At 43.2% G+C, this 18,738-nt stretch overlaps 1 protein-coding gene across 7 annotated transcripts in view; it reads right to left on the bottom strand.

Annotated features, from left to right (window-relative positions):
* MYOF (myoferlin) overlaps window positions 1-18,738 on the bottom strand; it is a 176,146-nt gene that overhangs the window by 97,339 nt on the left and 60,069 nt on the right. For all 7 annotated transcript variants that reach the window (XM_069753773.1, XM_069753775.1, XM_069753774.1 and 4 more), the window contains exons 6-12: window positions 8,464-8,618; window positions 8,184-8,312; window positions 4,219-4,281; window positions 3,470-3,520; window positions 3,191-3,221; window positions 2,971-3,086; window positions 1,881-2,007 (exon numbers count right to left, since the gene is read on the bottom strand). In XM_069753773.1, coding sequence (XP_069609874.1) covers window positions 1,881-2,007; window positions 2,971-3,086; window positions 3,191-3,221; window positions 3,470-3,520; window positions 4,219-4,281; window positions 8,184-8,312; window positions 8,464-8,618 — 672 coding nt within the window. The remainder of the gene's footprint in view (window positions 1-1,880; window positions 2,008-2,970; window positions 3,087-3,190; window positions 3,222-3,469; window positions 3,521-4,218; window positions 4,282-8,183; window positions 8,313-8,463; window positions 8,619-18,738) is intronic.

The following is an 18,738-nucleotide window of genomic DNA, read 5'->3' as shown; positions in this document are numbered from 1 at the left end:
TGTTAAAAGCTACAATATTTCACTTAATTTTCAAGATGTCTACTTGCCATCAATTAATTTAAAAAAAAAATGTATGCAGTCATTGTACATTATATAATTGAACTGCTACAATGAAACATGATAATAGTTCTAAAAAAAAAAAAAGTGTTGACTTCATTAGAAATAACAGACGAGAAAACGGACAGTGATTAAATTATTGCTGACCAAATGGTTGATTTCACTGCAAGCCCAGAATCTATAGGTGACATAACCAAATTCAGGTACAAAACCAAGGTGTTCAACAAGAGAAAACAAAGGTAAGCCATCTGTACGTCTCTCACACAGCAACTGAATATAAACCCACAACTTAGTAAGACATCTCAGCGCTAAGATGTCGAAACCAATAAATGGATCACAGGCGGAAGGGAAAGAAAAGAATACCATGAAAAATTAAGCAAAAGATTCATTGAAGAGGAGGAAGAAACAGAAGACATGGAAAGCCAGAAGAAACTTCTGAAGGAACAGATAAAACAGCTGAGACAAAGCTTGGTAGATAAAGAGAAAGATGTATGAAGGAGTTAGAAACATCTTCAGATTTTAAGTATTAGAACTAGTTCAGCCTTCAGAAGAAAAGTGAAGAGAGAGGATGATCATCAAATAGAATGTTCTGAAGCTGAAAACTGAAAAGTCATGATCGATCTATCTGAACGCAAAGAGATGTTCTGGCAGACAGGTAGTTGCTAACAGGTGACCACTCTGAGGCCTACCTGCTCTACCTGGCGCTGGCTCAGAGCGTTCACGGACCACTCCTGCCATCAGAGCAGCTCCTCTTCTTCTGGGGTGCTCCGTCAACGGGGCATGACTGCCGATGTCATACCGATTGACAGCTGGCTCCGTTCCTTCCCCCCCAGGAGTAAAAATTTGGTGTACTCGCGCATGCAGTCTCCTTCCAATGATAGTAGGCTTAATCTGGGCCGGCTCCAGGTTTTTGAGGGCCCCGGGCAAAAGAGTCTCAGTGGGCCCCCCTTTAACACATACCCCGATTCATGATCGCATATGAACACAGCCATGTAGTATATAGCAGCCCATGTAGTATATAGCAGCCCACGTAGCATATAGCAGCCCATGTAGTATATAGCACAGCCCAAGTAGTATATAGCAGCGCAGCCCACGTAGTATATAGCAGCCCACGTAGTATATAGCAGCCCACGTAGTATATAGCAGCACAGCCCACGTAGTATATAGCAGCGCAGCCCATGTAGTATATAGCAGCGCAGCCCACGTAGTATATAGCAGCGCAGCCCACGTAGTATATAGCAGCACAGCCCACGTAGTATATAGCAGCGCCACTCACTCAGGCACTGGTAGGACTAGGAGCTCCTCCTGAATCTGCCTCATAACTTCAGCAGCAGGCAGCCAGCCAGGGGCGGAGATCAGAGCAGAGAACGTGCTCTCTCCGCCCACAAACAATGTCACACTGGCTGCCTTCTCTTAACCCCTATGTGTGCCTGCCTGGCTGCACTCACTGAGTGAGAAGATGCTTGTATCAGAGCTGGCACATTGGGGTTAAGAGAACGCTGCCAGCAGTGACTTTGTGGGCGGAGAGAGCACGTTATCTCCTGCTCTGCTCTCCCAGCTGTATCTATGACAGCGTGAGTGGGCCCCCCTCTCTCCCCAGGGCCCCGGCATTTGCCCAGGTGCGCCGGGTGCTGACGCCGGCCCTGGGCTTAATTAATTAACGATGGGATTAACCATGGCCGGACCTCCTCTCATTTTGGGCCTTACAGAAGCCCGGTTGGTCGTCTCTTCGGTAACATGCAAGCCACTTTCACCAAGGTAATATTTGCTGGTCAAAATGATTGAAGGTAGAGTACACAATGGTAAGAGGTGACAGGACTTACTCTGCGGGATATCCTCAGCTCTGTAGATTTTAAGCAAAAAGGTGACCCAACGCAACGCCACTCCAGTAGGAAGGAGGAGGTTGCTTTCAACATCATCAGATTCAATTTCTTTATCTCTTTTCTCAGCCTAAAAAAATAAAAAAATTCACATTAATTAAAAAAAAAAAAACACCCAGACCAATCCTAATTTTAAAAAGGCACTGCCTGCTCGTCTGCACTCTTTAGAGAGCACTGGTACTTTCGGGCAAGAAATTTGTAGCGTGCGGATTCTGTTGTGGAAATTTCACATACTTTCACTGCAGATTTCACACTTTTGACATATAGGGATGGAAAATGTGAATTTTGAAGTGAAAAGCCTGCACCGTATCTTCAGGATTCACAACTGGATTGGGCATTACCAATTTTAGTTTTCATAGGAGAAATAAAATGCCACCAGAGGCGACAGAGTGGAGTTTTTTCTCTGTTCACATCTGTCTTACAGATAAAGTTGGGTCAGCCCAATTTTGCCAAAATCAGCAGAATCATCTACTGTCTATAGCCATTCCTCAGCGAGGAGAAAACAAAAAATGTCGTCTTTGGCCTAGTCAATCATGATATAACCCAAGATCAAGGTTTTGCCTCAGTAGTGCAGTTACAGAGACCCCCTAATAAGCCACAGCCGTAGCCCGTGCTGGCACCGTAATAACAGCAGTGTTGTCCTGACCCCTTCAGAGTCAGTAACAAATATACCGCCCAAGGACTCATTCAGATGTCCATCATTCATGTACAGAAGAAGAAGTACTAATATTAATCTATGGAAATGTTCAAGTGTTAATTTTTTTTGCAATTTGTCCTCAAAACAAAAGAACATTTTTTTAGAAACATGGACTTTTTAAAATCAATTTCAGAATTAAACAATTATCCGAGAACTGTACATGTTTTACTGTATAATGGGTAGGAGAAGTTTTGTGGGGTTTTTTTCCCATAGTTTTTGCATTTTTTTTTTTTGACCAGAGTGTTCCTATAAAGTGTAACCATTGTATTATTTTCTTCCCCAACGCTAATCGTACACATGAAAAAAAAAGCAACTTTGCAATCTATCGGTACTCACGGGGGGCTCATCTCCAGTGCCAATGACAAACATGCTGACTTTTAGGTATCCTTTTGCTCCAGAGCTCAAGTCTTCGGAGTCATGAAGGAGAACCCATTTTCGCATAACGGCATGACCTATAATGAAAAGACCCCAGCCGCCATTATACATGTTGGTGACCACCCTAAACTCATTCACATCAAATTTGACAAAAAAAATAAATAAATAAAATCGCCCTTACTTGGTTCATCGTATATAAAGCCGATGTCAAGCTAATAAAAGGAGAAAAGAAACAAATTTATTGTAAATAGGAAAGAAAGTGCAACCTTATAAATATCTGCTCGATCTGGTATCATAGGTCAGCGCCATGCAAATAAGGTGGTCTGAGTCATAATACCCAACTAGACCGCTATCAAAGCTGGCACCGTTTCTGGAGACAAACAATCATTTATATTGCAAGACCAACCTGAACACTTTTTTTTGTTTTGTTTTTTTCATATTTTGACACATTGGAATTTACCTTAAATTCTCCTATAAGGCTGTCTGCTCTTATTGACCCAGAATTGAACAACTGCCGAACAACAAAACAGAACATTATATAAAATCATGGATCTGAAAATCGCAGACTGTTTTTTTTAATATAGCAAATCAAGCAGAATACATAAAAGATTTTTTTTTTAACAAAACAAAGCTGAAAACTATAGAGAAAGAAAAAATGGTCAATTATGTAAGAGTACAGTCACATTGCAATGGACATGTGGTGAATGGCATATGCTGGAGGCATTAAATATTGGGTAATCCTACTGGAGTACACCTCCAACTTTTACAGTAAAAGCAATGTGAATACACACAGACTTCATATAAGATCGCTCTCGGCCCAACAGAGATTCGACCAACAGCTATCTTCCCATATACATGAGTGCTCATCTCAGCTGAGTGTGCATGTGTTCTTAGTATGAAGAGGGGGAATAAAGGCTGGTATACACAGACTAAAATTGGATGAACTTGCCAATATGATCGTGATCGACAGATAGTCTAAAGTGTATGGGGGCCCCAAATGACTCCCAATGCCCAATACTCATCTCTTCTGACATTTGCCATCAGGGGGAGAGTCAGGATCTGTCATACACATTAGATGGTCACTCAGTCCTGTCCAAATACTGAAGGTGGGTAGGTGGGTAGGTGGGTTCAACTAATAAAATATCTAACGTGTATGGTCGGCTTATCTTGTATATTACATCATTAAAACATGAAAAGAGAATGACCTACCCGCAGTATTACAGACTCATCAAACAGCTCTGATGGGGACATGTTGACATTATAGAAAAAAATCTGTTCAATTAAATAAAAAATAAAAAAAATGATGTTATGCAAGAAATGTAACAGGATCACATATGATATTTGCAATTCCACAGACTAAGTGCTTGTGAGCAGGGTCCTCACTCACTAACTTATAATACATGTTCAAATGAGGGGTCTTTGACGTACCCATGGCGTGACCATAAGCTGGGTGAACCATTACGCCCCCTCAATTTGCATCTTGGGGACTACCCTAGCTAATGAAGGACAGAGCTCATTCCTAGAGCGAATGATGCCTTGCGTGTGTGAACATGCGCACAGATACCAGATCTGCCGGCGTGCTGCAACAGCGCGCACACACAGTTGCTGGTCACATTCTCCTACCTGGCTTTCTTCAGATGTCGCGCACTACGCTTCCTTGTGTACAAGCGGCATCAGCAGAGGAACAAGGATGGAGAACGTGCCCAGACTTTGGGAGTGTGCGAGCAGCCGACATTACTAATATCAGGACGCATGTGCACACGAGTAGGGCAGCGTTCATAGGTTATAAATATCATACACGTTTGGCTGGGGACATGTGGGATGGAAATTTTATGCAGCATTCAGATTTTGCAGTGGGTTAAGTGCCAATTTCTCCACATTGTAATCACTCACGACAAATTTAGAAGTCCACAACATGCTTAATGAACAGATCTGCAATTAATCCCCTGCAGAAACGGTACACTATATCTGAACTTACCCTTAAAAGTGAGTCCGTCAGCACAAAATGACTAATCAAACCAACCAAGCACAGGGCCTCACTTGGTGCACCCTTGGCGCGGCGGTGGAGCAGTTCACTGCACCTTCCCACCTACCTGTCTTCCATTTATCTCTGGCTCATGTAAAGCTGTCCATCAAGGAAGAGGGAGACAGAGATAGATGGAACACAAGTAGGTAGTAAGGTGCAACTAAACGGTTTGTTCACACCAAGTGTGCGCTGAGCACATAAGCTTGGTTTGAACAGTCATATTTTGCTGACACATTCCCTTTAAAGTCTTTGGAATATATAAAAACCAACACAGGAATATATTCCTAAATCTACTACCACTTCTCTGCCAGGAACAGTGACTTGATCCGCTCATTCTCAAGTGGTTGGATTCCCACCAGACACCCATGAGATTAATTAATATTCTATAACTGTCATTTATAGGAAAACTCCTTTAAAGATCACGCAAAAAGCATAAGCTGGCATGGATTAAGAAAAAAAGATTTTTTTTAATTTTTTTTTTTTATCTGAAACAGCGCCTCTCTTGCTCATGGGCTGTGTCTGGTACTGCATCTTTACCACATACAGTACTGTCTGGATTCAGCATAGGGTTTACATTAACACACAATTTGCCCAAGGCAACTAGAGATCCCATTAAAAGATCCTAAAGTAAAACATAATTATTTTGAAAAGGAAACATTTAAAATTACAAAACAAATGTATGTGTGAGGGTACCACAAAAGTGATTTAGTGACAAAAGTGCGAGTGAATAAGTCCAATTTTTATTTTTTATTGCATTACCCTTATTGGCTTTAGCTGTAGAGGGACCACTAATGCCATGTTATTTTCACACCGCTCAGTTCACAGCCAGGAGACTATATACAGGCGACTACCTTGTAGTCAGATCATAAAAGACCCGCAACTATTAGGTCATTTAACATCTATAGAGCATATGCGATTCCACACGTCTCCTGATGAAGCCATTTTGCTAATTCACCAACTGGTAGTCATCTACTCTCATAAGGATCATGCGTTCTGATCCATTAGGTCTGATATCACTAACCTACTATATTCCAAATCAAGACTATTGATATTGTTTTAATTCCACTTATCACACATTGGTATGCTGGTTTAAAATTATGCAGCCATTAGTCTCTCCAACATGTTTCGCCTTCAGGCATCATCAGGGGTTGAGACTATTATAATATACTATTATTTGTTTTGTTATTTTAAGTGTGTGTTTCTTTTGTAAAATAATTAAAAAGTTATGTTTTACTTTAGGATCTTTAATAGGGATCTCTAGTTGCCCTAGGCAAAGTGTGCGGTATTGCATCTCAGCACCATTCTCTTCCGTTTCAGGAAGTAAAGAAAACAAGGCTCTTGTTATATCCTTGGACAAACTCGTTCCCATCTAGCAAGACATGGGTTAGTGTCCTTTGTGACTTGCATGTGTATCTTATTATCTTGCCGACACGTGACGATCCGTACAGCTGCAGGCGGCTTGTTTATAGATCTACAGGTCCTTCTCAAAAAATTAGCATATTGTGTTAAATTTCATTATTTACCATAATGTAATGATTACAATTAAACTTTCATATATTATAGATTCATTATCCACCAACTGAAATTTGTCAGGTCTTTTATTGTTTTAATACTGATGATTTTGGCATACAACTCCTGATAACCCAAAAAACCTGTCTCAATAAATTAGCATATCAAGAAAAGGTTCTCTAAACGACCTATTACCCTAATCTTCTGAATCAACTAATTAACTCTAAACACATGCAAAAGATACCTGAGGCTTTTATAAACTCCCTGCCTGGTTCATTACTCAAAACCCCCATCATGGGTAAGACTAGCGACCTGACAGATGTCAAGAAGGCCATCATTGACACCCTCAAGCAAGAGGGTAAGACCCAGAAAGAAATTTATCAACAAATAGGCTGTTCCCAGAGTGCTGTATCAAGGCACCTCAATGGTAAGTCTGTTGGAAGGAAACAATGTGGCAGAAAACGCTGTACAACGAGAAGAGGAGACCGGACCCTGAGGAAGATTGTGGAGAAGGACCGATTCCAGACCTTGGGGAACCTGAGGAAGCAGTGGACTGAGTCTGGTGTGGAAACATCCAGAGCCACCGTGCACAGGCGTGTGCAGGAAATGGGCTACAGGTGCCGCATTCCCCAGGTAAAGCCACTTTTGAACCATAAACAGCGGCAGAGGCGCCTGACCTGGGCTACAGAGAAGCAGCACTGGACTGTTGCTAAGTGGTCCCAAGTACTTTTTTCTGATGAAAGCAAATTTTGCATGTCATTCGGAAATCAAGGTGCCAGAGTCTGGAGGAAGACTGGGGAGAAGGAAATGCCAAAATGCCTGAAGTCCAGTGTCAAGTACCCACAGTCAGTGATGGTGTGGGGTGCCATGTCAGCTGCTGGTGTTGGTCCACTGTGTTTCATCAAGGGCAGGGTCAATGCAGCTAGCTATCAGGAGATTTTGGAGCACTTCATGCTTCCATCGGCTGAAATGCTTTATGGAGATGAAGATTTCATTTTTCAGCACGACCTGGCACCTGCTCAGTGCCAAAACCACTGGTAAATGGTTTACTGACCATGGTATTACTGTGCTCAATTGGCCTGCCAACTCTCCTGACCTGAACCCCATAGAGAATCTGTGGGATATTGTGAAGAGAAAGTTGAGAGACGCAAGACCCAACACTCTGGATGAGCTTAAGGCCGCTATTGAAGCATCCTGGGCCTCCATAACATCTCAGCAGTGTCACAGGCTGATTGCCTCCATGCCACGCCGCATTGAAGCAGTCATTTCTGCCAAAGGATTCCCGACCAAGTATTGAGTGCATAACTGAACATTATTATTTGATGGTTTTTTTGTTTGTTATTAAAAAACACTTTTATTTGATTGGATGGGTGAAATATGCTAATTTATTGAGACAGGTTTTTTGGGTTATCAGGAGTTGTATGCCAAAATCATCAGTATTAAAACAATAAAAGACCTGACAAATTTCAGTTGGTGGATAATGAATCTATAATATATGAAAGTTTAATTGTAATCATTACATTATGGTAAATAATGAAATTTAACACTATATGCTAATTTTTTGAGAAGGACCTGTATAACAGGCGATTGTCAGTACCACTAGAGGGCGTAAAATGATCAAGTAGATCCCATAACCGACCTCATCAAAGTAGGGGTTGTTTCCTCTTTTGATCCTTGTTCTATGGGTCTGCCCAGCGACGCTGACTTTCACCACAGGCTTTATGTTGTTACCAGCCAATTGGCGCCCTTCTATGACTCGAACTCGGATCTGCCAGGAAAACATTCAAGAAGAAAATATATTTTATATATATTATATATTTTAGATATATTATTTTATTTTATTTTTTTTTCTTTTCTAAAGCGCAGCTTTGCTTGCTGTAATGTGGAGGAGGAGAGCACTTCAGTCTTCCCTAATATACCTGAAAATCTTGAGGCTTGTTGGATAAGATCTTTCTGGTTTTCTTTCCTTTGGTAAGACGTCGGGTAATTTGACTGTCAGTCTGTCCAGGGACCCCCGGCATGTATGGACTGAATCCGGAATCAATAACATCTCCATCTTCTTCATCTTCATTTTCTATGGAGACGGAAGATGAAATTTAGCTTAAAAGAAGGCACCTAAAATTGCAGATGCATAAATGAGTTTTCCACAAATTAACTTAAAAAGTCTCAGATCAACACCCGGACAACCGCCATTCAACGCGCTGCAGCTCCCGCGGTGTAACCAGTCAGTATACCACAGCACCATACTATGCAGAGTGGCTGTTCTTGGGTACTGCAACTCAACGCCTAAAGAAGTGACTTATCTAAGATGCAGTACCCAGCAATGGCCACTACACAGTGAATGGCGCTCTAGTGTCTTGGCTCCATCCATTTCTGGAGCCGCAAGCAGAAGATTGATGGGAGATACCAGGTGTCGGACCCCCGCCGATCAGATATCAACGACCTATCATAACAATAGGCCATTTATATCTATGTAGTGGATATGCGCTCTGAAAACCCTCCTGGAAATCACCTAAAAACAGATATAGTATAAATCTTCTAATCCTGTATCTTGATAATGTTTCTGCCTACTATGGTAACTAAAGGGTTGTACGCATTTTAAAATGTCTTTTTATAGATGGGCATACCAAAAAGGTGATCAGAGGTTGCAATTAGCTGTAGTCATCCACAGAGGAGCTTGAAGCAGGTATTTAATTCTCCTGCAGCGCCTCCAGAGGGGAAATTAATTCTTGCACGGTTCCCACTGAAGTCAGCGGGCTTCCCCTACAATGGAAGAGACACGAAAGGCCTTCGATAGATAGAGATGTTGCTTTTAGTTGTTCTCTGCTCTGGGTTTTTTTTTTCCTCTACAAGATCAGAAAGGAGGACCCCTTTATTAACAGGGGTATTGAGATTTACACAAATTATTAGTGATCCACTGAATAGGCAATAACTAATCAATGTGAAGCCAACTCAAGACCTCCACCGATCGTTAGAACAGTGGACTTGTGTCCCCATTCTGCCCAAACAACGACTGTGGCATAGGTTGCACATTGAGAATAGGTCGCACATGTGAGGTGGTTCAGTAGACTGGGGATCACTGCAGGTTGTAAGCTTGTCAGAAGAGGTGGGTCTTCAGGTTCCTTTTGAAGGTTTCCGTGGTAGGGGAGAGCCTGATGTGTTGGGGTAGAGAGTTCCAGAGTATAGGGGAAGCACAGGAGAAATCTTGGATGCGGTTGTGGGAGGAAGAGATGAGAGAGGAGTAGAGGAGATCAGGAGACGATCGCAGGTTGTGTGTAGGTAGGTACCGGGAGACCATGTCACAGATGTATGGAGGAGTCAGGTTGTGAATGGCTTTGTATGTCATTGTTAGTGTTTTGAACTGTAACCTCTGTGCAATAGGAAGCCAATGAAGGGCCTGGCCGAGAGGAGAGGCTGGGGAGTAACGGGGAGAAAGGTGGATTAGTCAGGCAGCAGAGTTTAGGATGGATTGGAGTGGTGCCAGAGCACTAGAGGGGAGGCCAGAGAGTAGGAGGTTGCAGTAGTCGAAGCGGGAGATGATAAGGGCATGGACTAGTGTTTTTGTGGTTTCATGGTCAAGGAATGCATGGATCCGGGAAATGTTTTTGAGTTGGAATCGGCAAGAGGAGTCAAGGGCTTGGATATGTGGCTTGAAAGAGAGGGTAGAGTCAAGGATCACCCCGAGGCACCGAGCGTGCAGGATCGGGGAAAGTGAGCAGCCATTGACATTGATGATAGGTCGGGTGGAGGGAGGGGTAGAGTTAGGTGGGGGAAAGATGATGAATTCTGTTTTGTCCATGTTCAGTTTTAGAAAACGAGCAGAAAAGAAGGATGAAATAGCAGACAGACATTGTGGGATTTTGGTCAGTAAGGAAGTGAGGTCAGGTCCAGAGAGGTAGATCTGCGTGTCATCAGCGTAGAGATGATATTGTAAACTGTGGAATTCTATGTGCTGTCCCAGGCCAAAGGTGTAGATGGAGAAGAGTAGGGGTCCTAGAACTGAGCCTTGGGGAACACCAACAGACAGGGGGAAAGATGAGGAGGTGGTGTGGGAGAGGGAGACACTGAATGTCTGGTCTCTTAGATATGTTGAGATCCAGGATAGGGCCAAGTATGTGATGCCAAGAGATGAAATAATCTTTAACAGGATGGAGTTGTTCACAGTGTCGAAGGCAGAAGACAGGTCCAGGAGGAGGACAGAGCAGTGTTGCTTGCTCTTGGCGGTTAGTAGGTCATTGATCATTTTAGTTAGGGCAGTTTCAGTTGAGTGATGTAGTCGGAAGCCAGATTGTAACCGGTCAAAGAGGGAGCAGGATGAGAGGTGGGAGGACAGTTCAAGAGGGACATGCTGTTCCAGTTTTTTTGAGGCGTAAGGGAGAAGGGATATTGGGCGATAGCTGGACACAGAGGATGGGCCGAGGGAGGGTTTTTTGAGGATAGGTGTGATTGATGCGTGTTTGAAGGATGAGGGGAAGACACCGTTTGTAAGTGAGAGGTTGAAGAGTTGCGTTAGGGTTGGGATGAAGACTTTTGCGAGGTTAGGGATGAGGTGGGACGGGAGCGGGTCAAGCGTGCAAGTGGTGAGATGTGATCTTGACAGAAGGATGGAGAGCTGATTGTCTGTTATGGTGGAGAAGCTGGCTTTGGAACAGGGCTGAGAAGTCAAGATGAGGGGCAGTGGGGGCTGCGGGCCAAAGCTTTGTCTGATGTTATCGATCATCTGCTTATATAGTAGTTGTAATGATAATACAAAAAAATAAAGGGAACAGTAAAATCCCACATCCTAGATATCTCTGAATGAAATATTCCAGTTGTAAACCTTTATTCATTAGATAGTGGAATGTGTTCAGAACAATAAAACCTAAAAATTATTAACGTAAATCACAACTAATATCTCACGAAGGTCTGGAGTTGGAATGATGCTCAAAATCAAAGTGGAAATTGAAGTTACAGGCTGATCCAACTTAAGTAGAAATGCCTCAAGACAAGGAAACGATGCTCAGTAGTGTGTGTGGCCTCCACATGCCTGTATGATCTCCCTACAATGCCTGGGCATGCTCCTGATGAGGCGGCAGATGGTGCCCTGAGGAATCTCCTCCAAGACCTGGACTAAAGCATCCGCCAACTACCTCTGGTGAGCACATGGCCCTCCAAAGAAATGCCACCCACACACCATTACTGACCCACTGCCAAACCAGTCATGCTGAAGGATGTTGGAGGCAGCAGATCGCTCTCCACAGCATCTCCAGACTGTCACATGTGCTCAGTGTGAATCTGCTTTCATCTGTGAAGAGCACAGGGCGCCAGTGGCGAATTTGCCAATCCTGGTGTTCTGTAGCAAATGCCAAGCATCCTGCACAGTGTTGGGCTGTGAGCACAACCCCATCTGTGGACGTCGGGCCCTCAGACCATCATCATGGAGTCGGTTTCTAACCGTTTTTGCAGACATGCACATTTGTGGCCGGCTGTAGGTCATTTTGCAGGGCTTTGGTTGTGCTTCTCCTGTTCGTCCTTGCACAAAGGCTGAGGTAGCGGTCCTGCTGCTGGGCTGTTGCCCTCCTATGGCCCCCTCCACATCTCCTGGTGTACTGGCCTGTCTCCTGGTAGCACCTCCAGCCTCTGGACACTACGCTGACAGACACAGCAAACCTTCTTGCCACAGCTCGCATTGATGTGCCATCCTGGATGAGCTGCACTACCTGAGCCACTTGTGTGGGTTGTAGAGTCCATCTCATGCTACCACGAGTGTGAAAGCACAACCAACATTCAAAAGTGACCAAAACATCAGCCAGAAAGCATTGGTACCGAGATGTGGTCTGTGGTCCCCACCTGCAGAACCACTCCTTTATTGAGGGTGTCTTGATAATTGCCAATAATTTCCATCTCTTGTCTATTCCATTTGCACAACAGCATGTGAAATTGATTGTCAATCAGTGTAGCTTCCTGGACAGTTTGATTTCACAGAAGTTTGATTTACTCGGAGTTCTATTCTGTTTAAGTGTTCACTTTATTTTTAGGAGCAGAATAAATATATATTTGTTCTTCATCTTTTACATTTTAAAAATTATAAAAAGGAAAACTGGCCAATGCAAATGTTTGGGCACCCTTCATGGTTAGCACCCAGTAGCACCCACTTTTGAAAGTATCACATCTTGTAAACACTTTTTTTTTGCCCGCCAAGAGTCTTTCTTGGAAATACTTCCAGTTCCGTGAGATTCCTGTTGTATTGCATGCACTGCTATTTTGAGGTCTAGCCACAGATTTTCAATGATGTTGAGATCAGGGGACTGTGAGGGCCATTGCAAAACTTTCATCTTGTCCCTTTCTGGAGGACATCGATTGTGGATTTTGATGAGTGTTTAGGATCATTGTCCATTTGTAGAAGCCATCCTGTAATTTTGACCAGGGTGTGCAAAACTTTACATGCCACTGTAGTTCTTCTGATTTGCTAGGTTGCTTACTCCATGTGCAGGGCATTGCATGGACGTAACCATAGATACCTAAGCTACTGCAATGCCTGCATATGAGGAAAGAACTATACTACATTTCTAATTGGTGGTATTTGCTATTATTACTAATATTACACCTACTACATATTGAGATAGGATGTTGGAAATGGGCATACCCCTTTAAATCTGTTCTGGTCGTATCATGCTCACACAGATGCTCAACTCGTTACAAGACATAGTTCTAATTAGTGATGAGCGAATATACTCGTTACTCGAGATTTCCAGAGCACGCTCTTGTGTCCTCCGAGTATTTTTTAGTGCTCGGAGATTTTGTTTTCATCGCCGCAGCTGAATGATTTACATCTGTTAGCCAGCATAAGTACATGTGGGGGTTGCCTTGTTGCTAGGGAATCCCCACAAATGTAATCAAGCTGGCTAAGAGATGTAAATCATTCAGCTGAGGTGAGGAAAACAATTTCCGAGCACTAAAAAAATACTCGGAGGTCACCCGAGTGTGCTCGGGAAATCTCGAGTAACGAGTATATTCGATCATCACTAGTGCTAATAACAGCACAGGAACGAACTATGCACCTGTGTGCCCATCATCTGACCAGGGTTTCTATTGACTGACTGCAGGAAGAGATCTTGAGAAACTGATAGACATCCTAGGAGATCCATCCGCTGACGCCCTCACCGATTGGTAGAACGGGGCACTTTTATCCCTGTTAGAATGAAGTAACAAAATAAAGTAGAGTGCTCAGCAATCCCATACAGAACGAGTGGAGCAGCAGTACATCAAGTGCACTGCAGATCCACGCTAATGGGTGTAAAAGTGCCCCCACACTGGCCATCGGAGGGGGATATCAGTGGTCGGACCCCTATCATAAGTCATCGCCAATTCTCTTGATAGGTGATCATTTATTCTCACTGGGCGATCCTTTTCATTTCCTACAGGCATAAACCTTTCTAACTGGAATTGATCCTGTTACTACTTTTACTTTCTTTGCAGTCCTGATAGCAGCAGCCTGACAGGTGAAGATGGAGAGATCTTATCAGTTCATTCATTGACTTTACATGCTCAATGACAGAACTGTGGCTCTTTTTACTACTTTGTGATTTTTTTTTACGCAAGTTAAGGTACCGTTACACTTAGCGACGCTGCAGCGATATAGACAACGAGACGATCGCTGCAGCGTCGCTGTTTAGGTCGCTGTAGAGACGTCAAACACCGGCAACTCCAGAACGATGCAGGAGCGATCCAGTGACGTACTTATCGTTCTCGCCGGTTGTTAGCTCCATGAAAAAACATTGCTGGCAACGTTGCTTTTGCTGTCAAACATAACGAATCACGCCGACCTGACGACCAAATAAAGTTCCGGACTTCTAGATCCGACCAGCGATGTCACAGCGGGATCCTGGTCACTGCTGCGTGTCAAACACAACGAGATCGCTATCCAGGATGCTGCAATGTCACGGATCACTGTCGTTCTCGTTCTAAAGTTGCTCAGTGTGAAGGTACCTTTAATGGCTTTAGGATTAGTAGATTACACATCCATACAAGAGACAGATTAGGAACAGCAGACAATACATGTGACAGCTATTTATATAAATCACTCCGTAAAAGGTCAAGGAAGTGAAGATGGTGACGTCACGCGTTTTCTGACCACACCCAGGCCGGAAGTGAATGGAGATGCATCATGTACACTCAACTTGAACAACAGGTTTTTACAGATGAAAACTAAGGTTTTGTTTTACCTCTAAACACTGAACGCACGCAGATTCGCTGCACAGATGAAAGGATACGTATGTGAACATAGCTGGCCAGAAAAATGGGGGAAAAGCGGTTGCACTCCAAACATAGCAAAAAAACATGAAAAAAAAAAACGTATTTCATGCCCAAGACAAGGTGTCGGCTCAAAGTGTGATCTTCTCTCACTTGTGGCTATAAAGATTTTTGCCGATATGATCAGGGGCAGTTTATCATTAAAGAGATAATAATAATCTCCAATTAGCGAATCAGAACTATGCTACATTTCTATGTCGCTTACCCCATTTGCAGCCATTGCTCTCTTAGGTATCCATGGTTACGACCACTAAAAACTTAACTGTCACTATATGAGTGGTCGTATCCATGAATACCTAGCTGCTGCAATGCCCTGCACATGGGGTAAGCGACAAAGCGAATCAAAAGAACTATCCAACATTTTTAATTGGAGGCATTTGTTAATTTTATGAGAACTACTACATATTGGGATAAGATCTGAGAGAATGGAATATCACTTTTAGGAGGCCCCGTACTTAATTTTCATATCAAAACATACATATAAAAACATAGATACACATACAAGTTGTAAAATGTGAAATACTACCATACAATGTCCATACAATACTGCTATTCTGTACCTAAAAAAAAGTGTCCTGGGGGTTTAGGGGTTAAATAATGCCTCCAACAGAAACCCTCATAATACTACTATGATGTGATCGCATAACACTGACATATTTTCCAAACAAAGTGCTGTAATACAATAGCTGAGAATACTGCCATATTACTCTTTCCGGGGACATTCAGGTTGTGGCTGTAATGTGTCGGCCCGTGACCCAACCGGTGAGGCCGTTAGTTCAGTTCGGGAGATCTATGGTTGGGACAGATATCGCAGTGTTATATCTCAGACCATAAATGCACCACTTAGAGGATTTAATGCTCATTTTCCAAAGCATATCCTTAGCATTTCCACATCAGAATGTGATGACCGTATTTCCCCAAAGGCATTGCAAAGGGTGAATCTGCTAAGAAAACCAACACAAAGAATTAAAAAAAAAAAAAAAAAAAAAAAAAAGATTGCTCTTGGTGCATGACCACCAGCCCCCAGCTTTATAGTAGATTTGTACGCCACCATTTTCTCCACATAAAATACAGTGCTGACACCAATCATGGTCTAATTTAACAGGACAAGTCTGACTGCAAATATTTAAAAAGAGAATGTATGAAAATTGGAAGATTGAGATAAAATTACTTGAAGTTATAGACTCGAAGTGCCAGGGTATCGCCTGAGAGATTCTGGAGACATGTCCCCTTCTGATTCCTGTCAGATATTGTTATGGAAACCTTGTATGGATCCAGGCGCCCACTGCTATAATATGTACACCCTGACAGCAGACGTTGTGTGTCTATCTATAGGTGCATCAGTGTAAAGAAAGTTTTAGATTCACACAAGGACTGGATGACACCATGGCAACAGACATATCAGGAGTCACGTTGTCAACACAATTTCTCGGTAGTTCTTGAAGGAGACAGACATACTGCCCACATTCTCCCTTGAAGACCACCAGTATTGTTGTACTGTATAATGTGAATTATGATATGCTTTAATAGTTTTGGTATTCTGTGCTCTTAATGTTTGGGACTAGCCCAGAATGGCAGGGGTTAAGGTGAAAGGAAAGAGACATTTTTCTATCAGGACTGCAGATAGGGCCCAGTGTGCATCTGAAGAAGACCTAAGGTCTGGACAGTAACCAGTGCCGCATGGGGAGGGTGTTCCGAAATGAAGGGAGATTGAGACGGTGGTTAGCTTGAACTGGAGTAAGGAGAGAAGGAAAACAGATATGAGTTTATAAAACTCAGAGACATAACAGCCAGGATGGGTGAGAGAAGGCGAGACAGAAGACGAGGCGAGACAGAAGACGAGGCGAGACAGAAGACGAGGCGAGACAGAAGACGAGGCGAGACAGAAGACGAGGCGAGACAGAAGACGAGGCGAGACAGAAGACGAGGCGAGACAGAAGACGAGGCGAGACAGAAGACGAGGCGAGACAGAAGACGAGGCGAGACAGAAGACGAGGCGAGACAGAAGACGAGGCGAGACAGAAGACGAGGCGAGACAGAAGACGAGGCGAGACAGAAGACGAGGCGAGACAGAAGACGAGGCGAGACAGAAGACGAGGCGAGACAGAAGACGAGGCGAGACAGAAGACGAGGCGAGACAGAAGACGAGGCGAGACAGAAGACGAGGCGAGACAGAAGACGAGGCGAGACAGAAGACGAGGCGAGACAGAAGACGAGGCGAGACAGAAGACGAGGCGAGACAGAAGACGAGGCGAGACAGAAGACGAGGCGAGACAGAAGACGAGGCGAGACAGAAGACGAGGCGAGACCGAGAAAGTGCCCTGGGCTGGAAAGAAAGTAATGAGAAAGGAACCGAGGTGGCGTGTTAACAGGTTTAGTATTGAGAAGGAAATGTTTATTAAAGCTGTGTACATAAATCCCACAGTTATCCTTAAGTAAAAAGTTTATTTTAGACTGGAGGTCTCCCTCCCTAAAGTCCTCAACATCTGGTCCGGGCCAACCAAAGTCCATACACCCAGCCAGAACCCCCACCTCCATGTAACGTGCCAGGGTGTAAGAGATGAGGACCTCGCCAATGGCTATTGCCTCATGTCACGTTGCCTGTAATTTTGAGGACTCTGTTTCAGCAAACAAGATATTAAAAGTGCATTTTTTCTTCCATTTTGTTATTGTAGGTCTCTTTCAAACAACTGTATACCGACTATGAAACGTCGCCTTATGTAATGGTTAATAAAAAGGACGGGTAAGGGTACAATTTGTCATTTCCAAAATATTTCCTCTTTACGCTATGGAAGAAGTGCACAATGACAGGAAAAGCTCTCTAGATAAAATAAAACTACAATACATCATTAAAGCCATAGATGTGGCTATAACTTTGTTATCTCTCAGGAAAACGCAGAACCAATTTCCTGCCTCGCATGTTCTCTCACCACCCGCCATCTAAGGAACAACTACATTGTAAAGTAATGGGGCGCTACAGAAAACTCGGGAACGCAATTAGGAAAAATTCCATTCCATTAAATTCTTGTGGCTGATGAAAGGAACAGCACTTCATATGTGAAGGAGACTCGACGATGCCACATAGCCAATAACAACCAGCAAATAATCCCACACATTTTTATATATACCATTTTGGGGTACATACTACGGCCTCAGTGTAAAATCTTTCAAGAGAGAATTTTGTTGTATAAGTTTTGAAAATTTTAGGTGCAACCTGAAGCTGCACCTAAATTTTGTGACTTCTGGCGTGGCGACCACAGCTAGTCAAATTCATGACAAGCAGAAGCATCTAATACGGCATAAATCTTACTAGTAGGATTTGTAGGGAGCTGCACACAGAGGTGTTCGCCACTCGCTGGACGCGCACATAGGCAGAGACCTGTAAATCCAGGGTAGCGAGCGGGGAGAAACAGTGGAAGACCTCTCGGCCCCCAGCAGTTATTAAAAGTAGGTTTTTCTAGAAAATGCCGCAGCATTTCAGAGTAAAACATATATACAGCCAGTACTGGATACATCAGGTTCACTTTAAGACTAGCGACAGGTCACCAGACAGTGAAAAAAAAAAAAATGTTATAGTTCAAAATTTTCTGGAATTGTCCTGATTTTATAGAAAAATGCCATCAATTTCAGGTATGTAATAGGCTAAAAATGTCAAGATGATTGAACACTATACAATGTAAGGCGCTGCAGAACTTCACGCCATACATCGCTTGCATTCGATTGCTGCTGGAGCAGATACCAGTTAAATCGCTGAGAGTTTGTGGGGGAGGGGCAACAAAGCCTTTTTAACGATGACTAAAAGCGAGAAATTTAGAGCGGCTTTGAGGACGCATTTCCTCTCTTAGAATAAAGTCTTCATCTGTATGGGAACATGAATCCTCTGTTAGACTAAAATCTATATC

The sequence above is a fragment of the Ranitomeya imitator genome, chromosome 2 (assembly GCF_032444005.1).
Source record: "Ranitomeya imitator isolate aRanImi1 chromosome 2, aRanImi1.pri, whole genome shotgun sequence".
Classification (NCBI taxonomy): Eukaryota; Metazoa; Chordata; class Amphibia; order Anura; family Dendrobatidae; genus Ranitomeya; species Ranitomeya imitator.
This window is presented reverse-complemented; position numbering and strand designations above follow the sequence as displayed.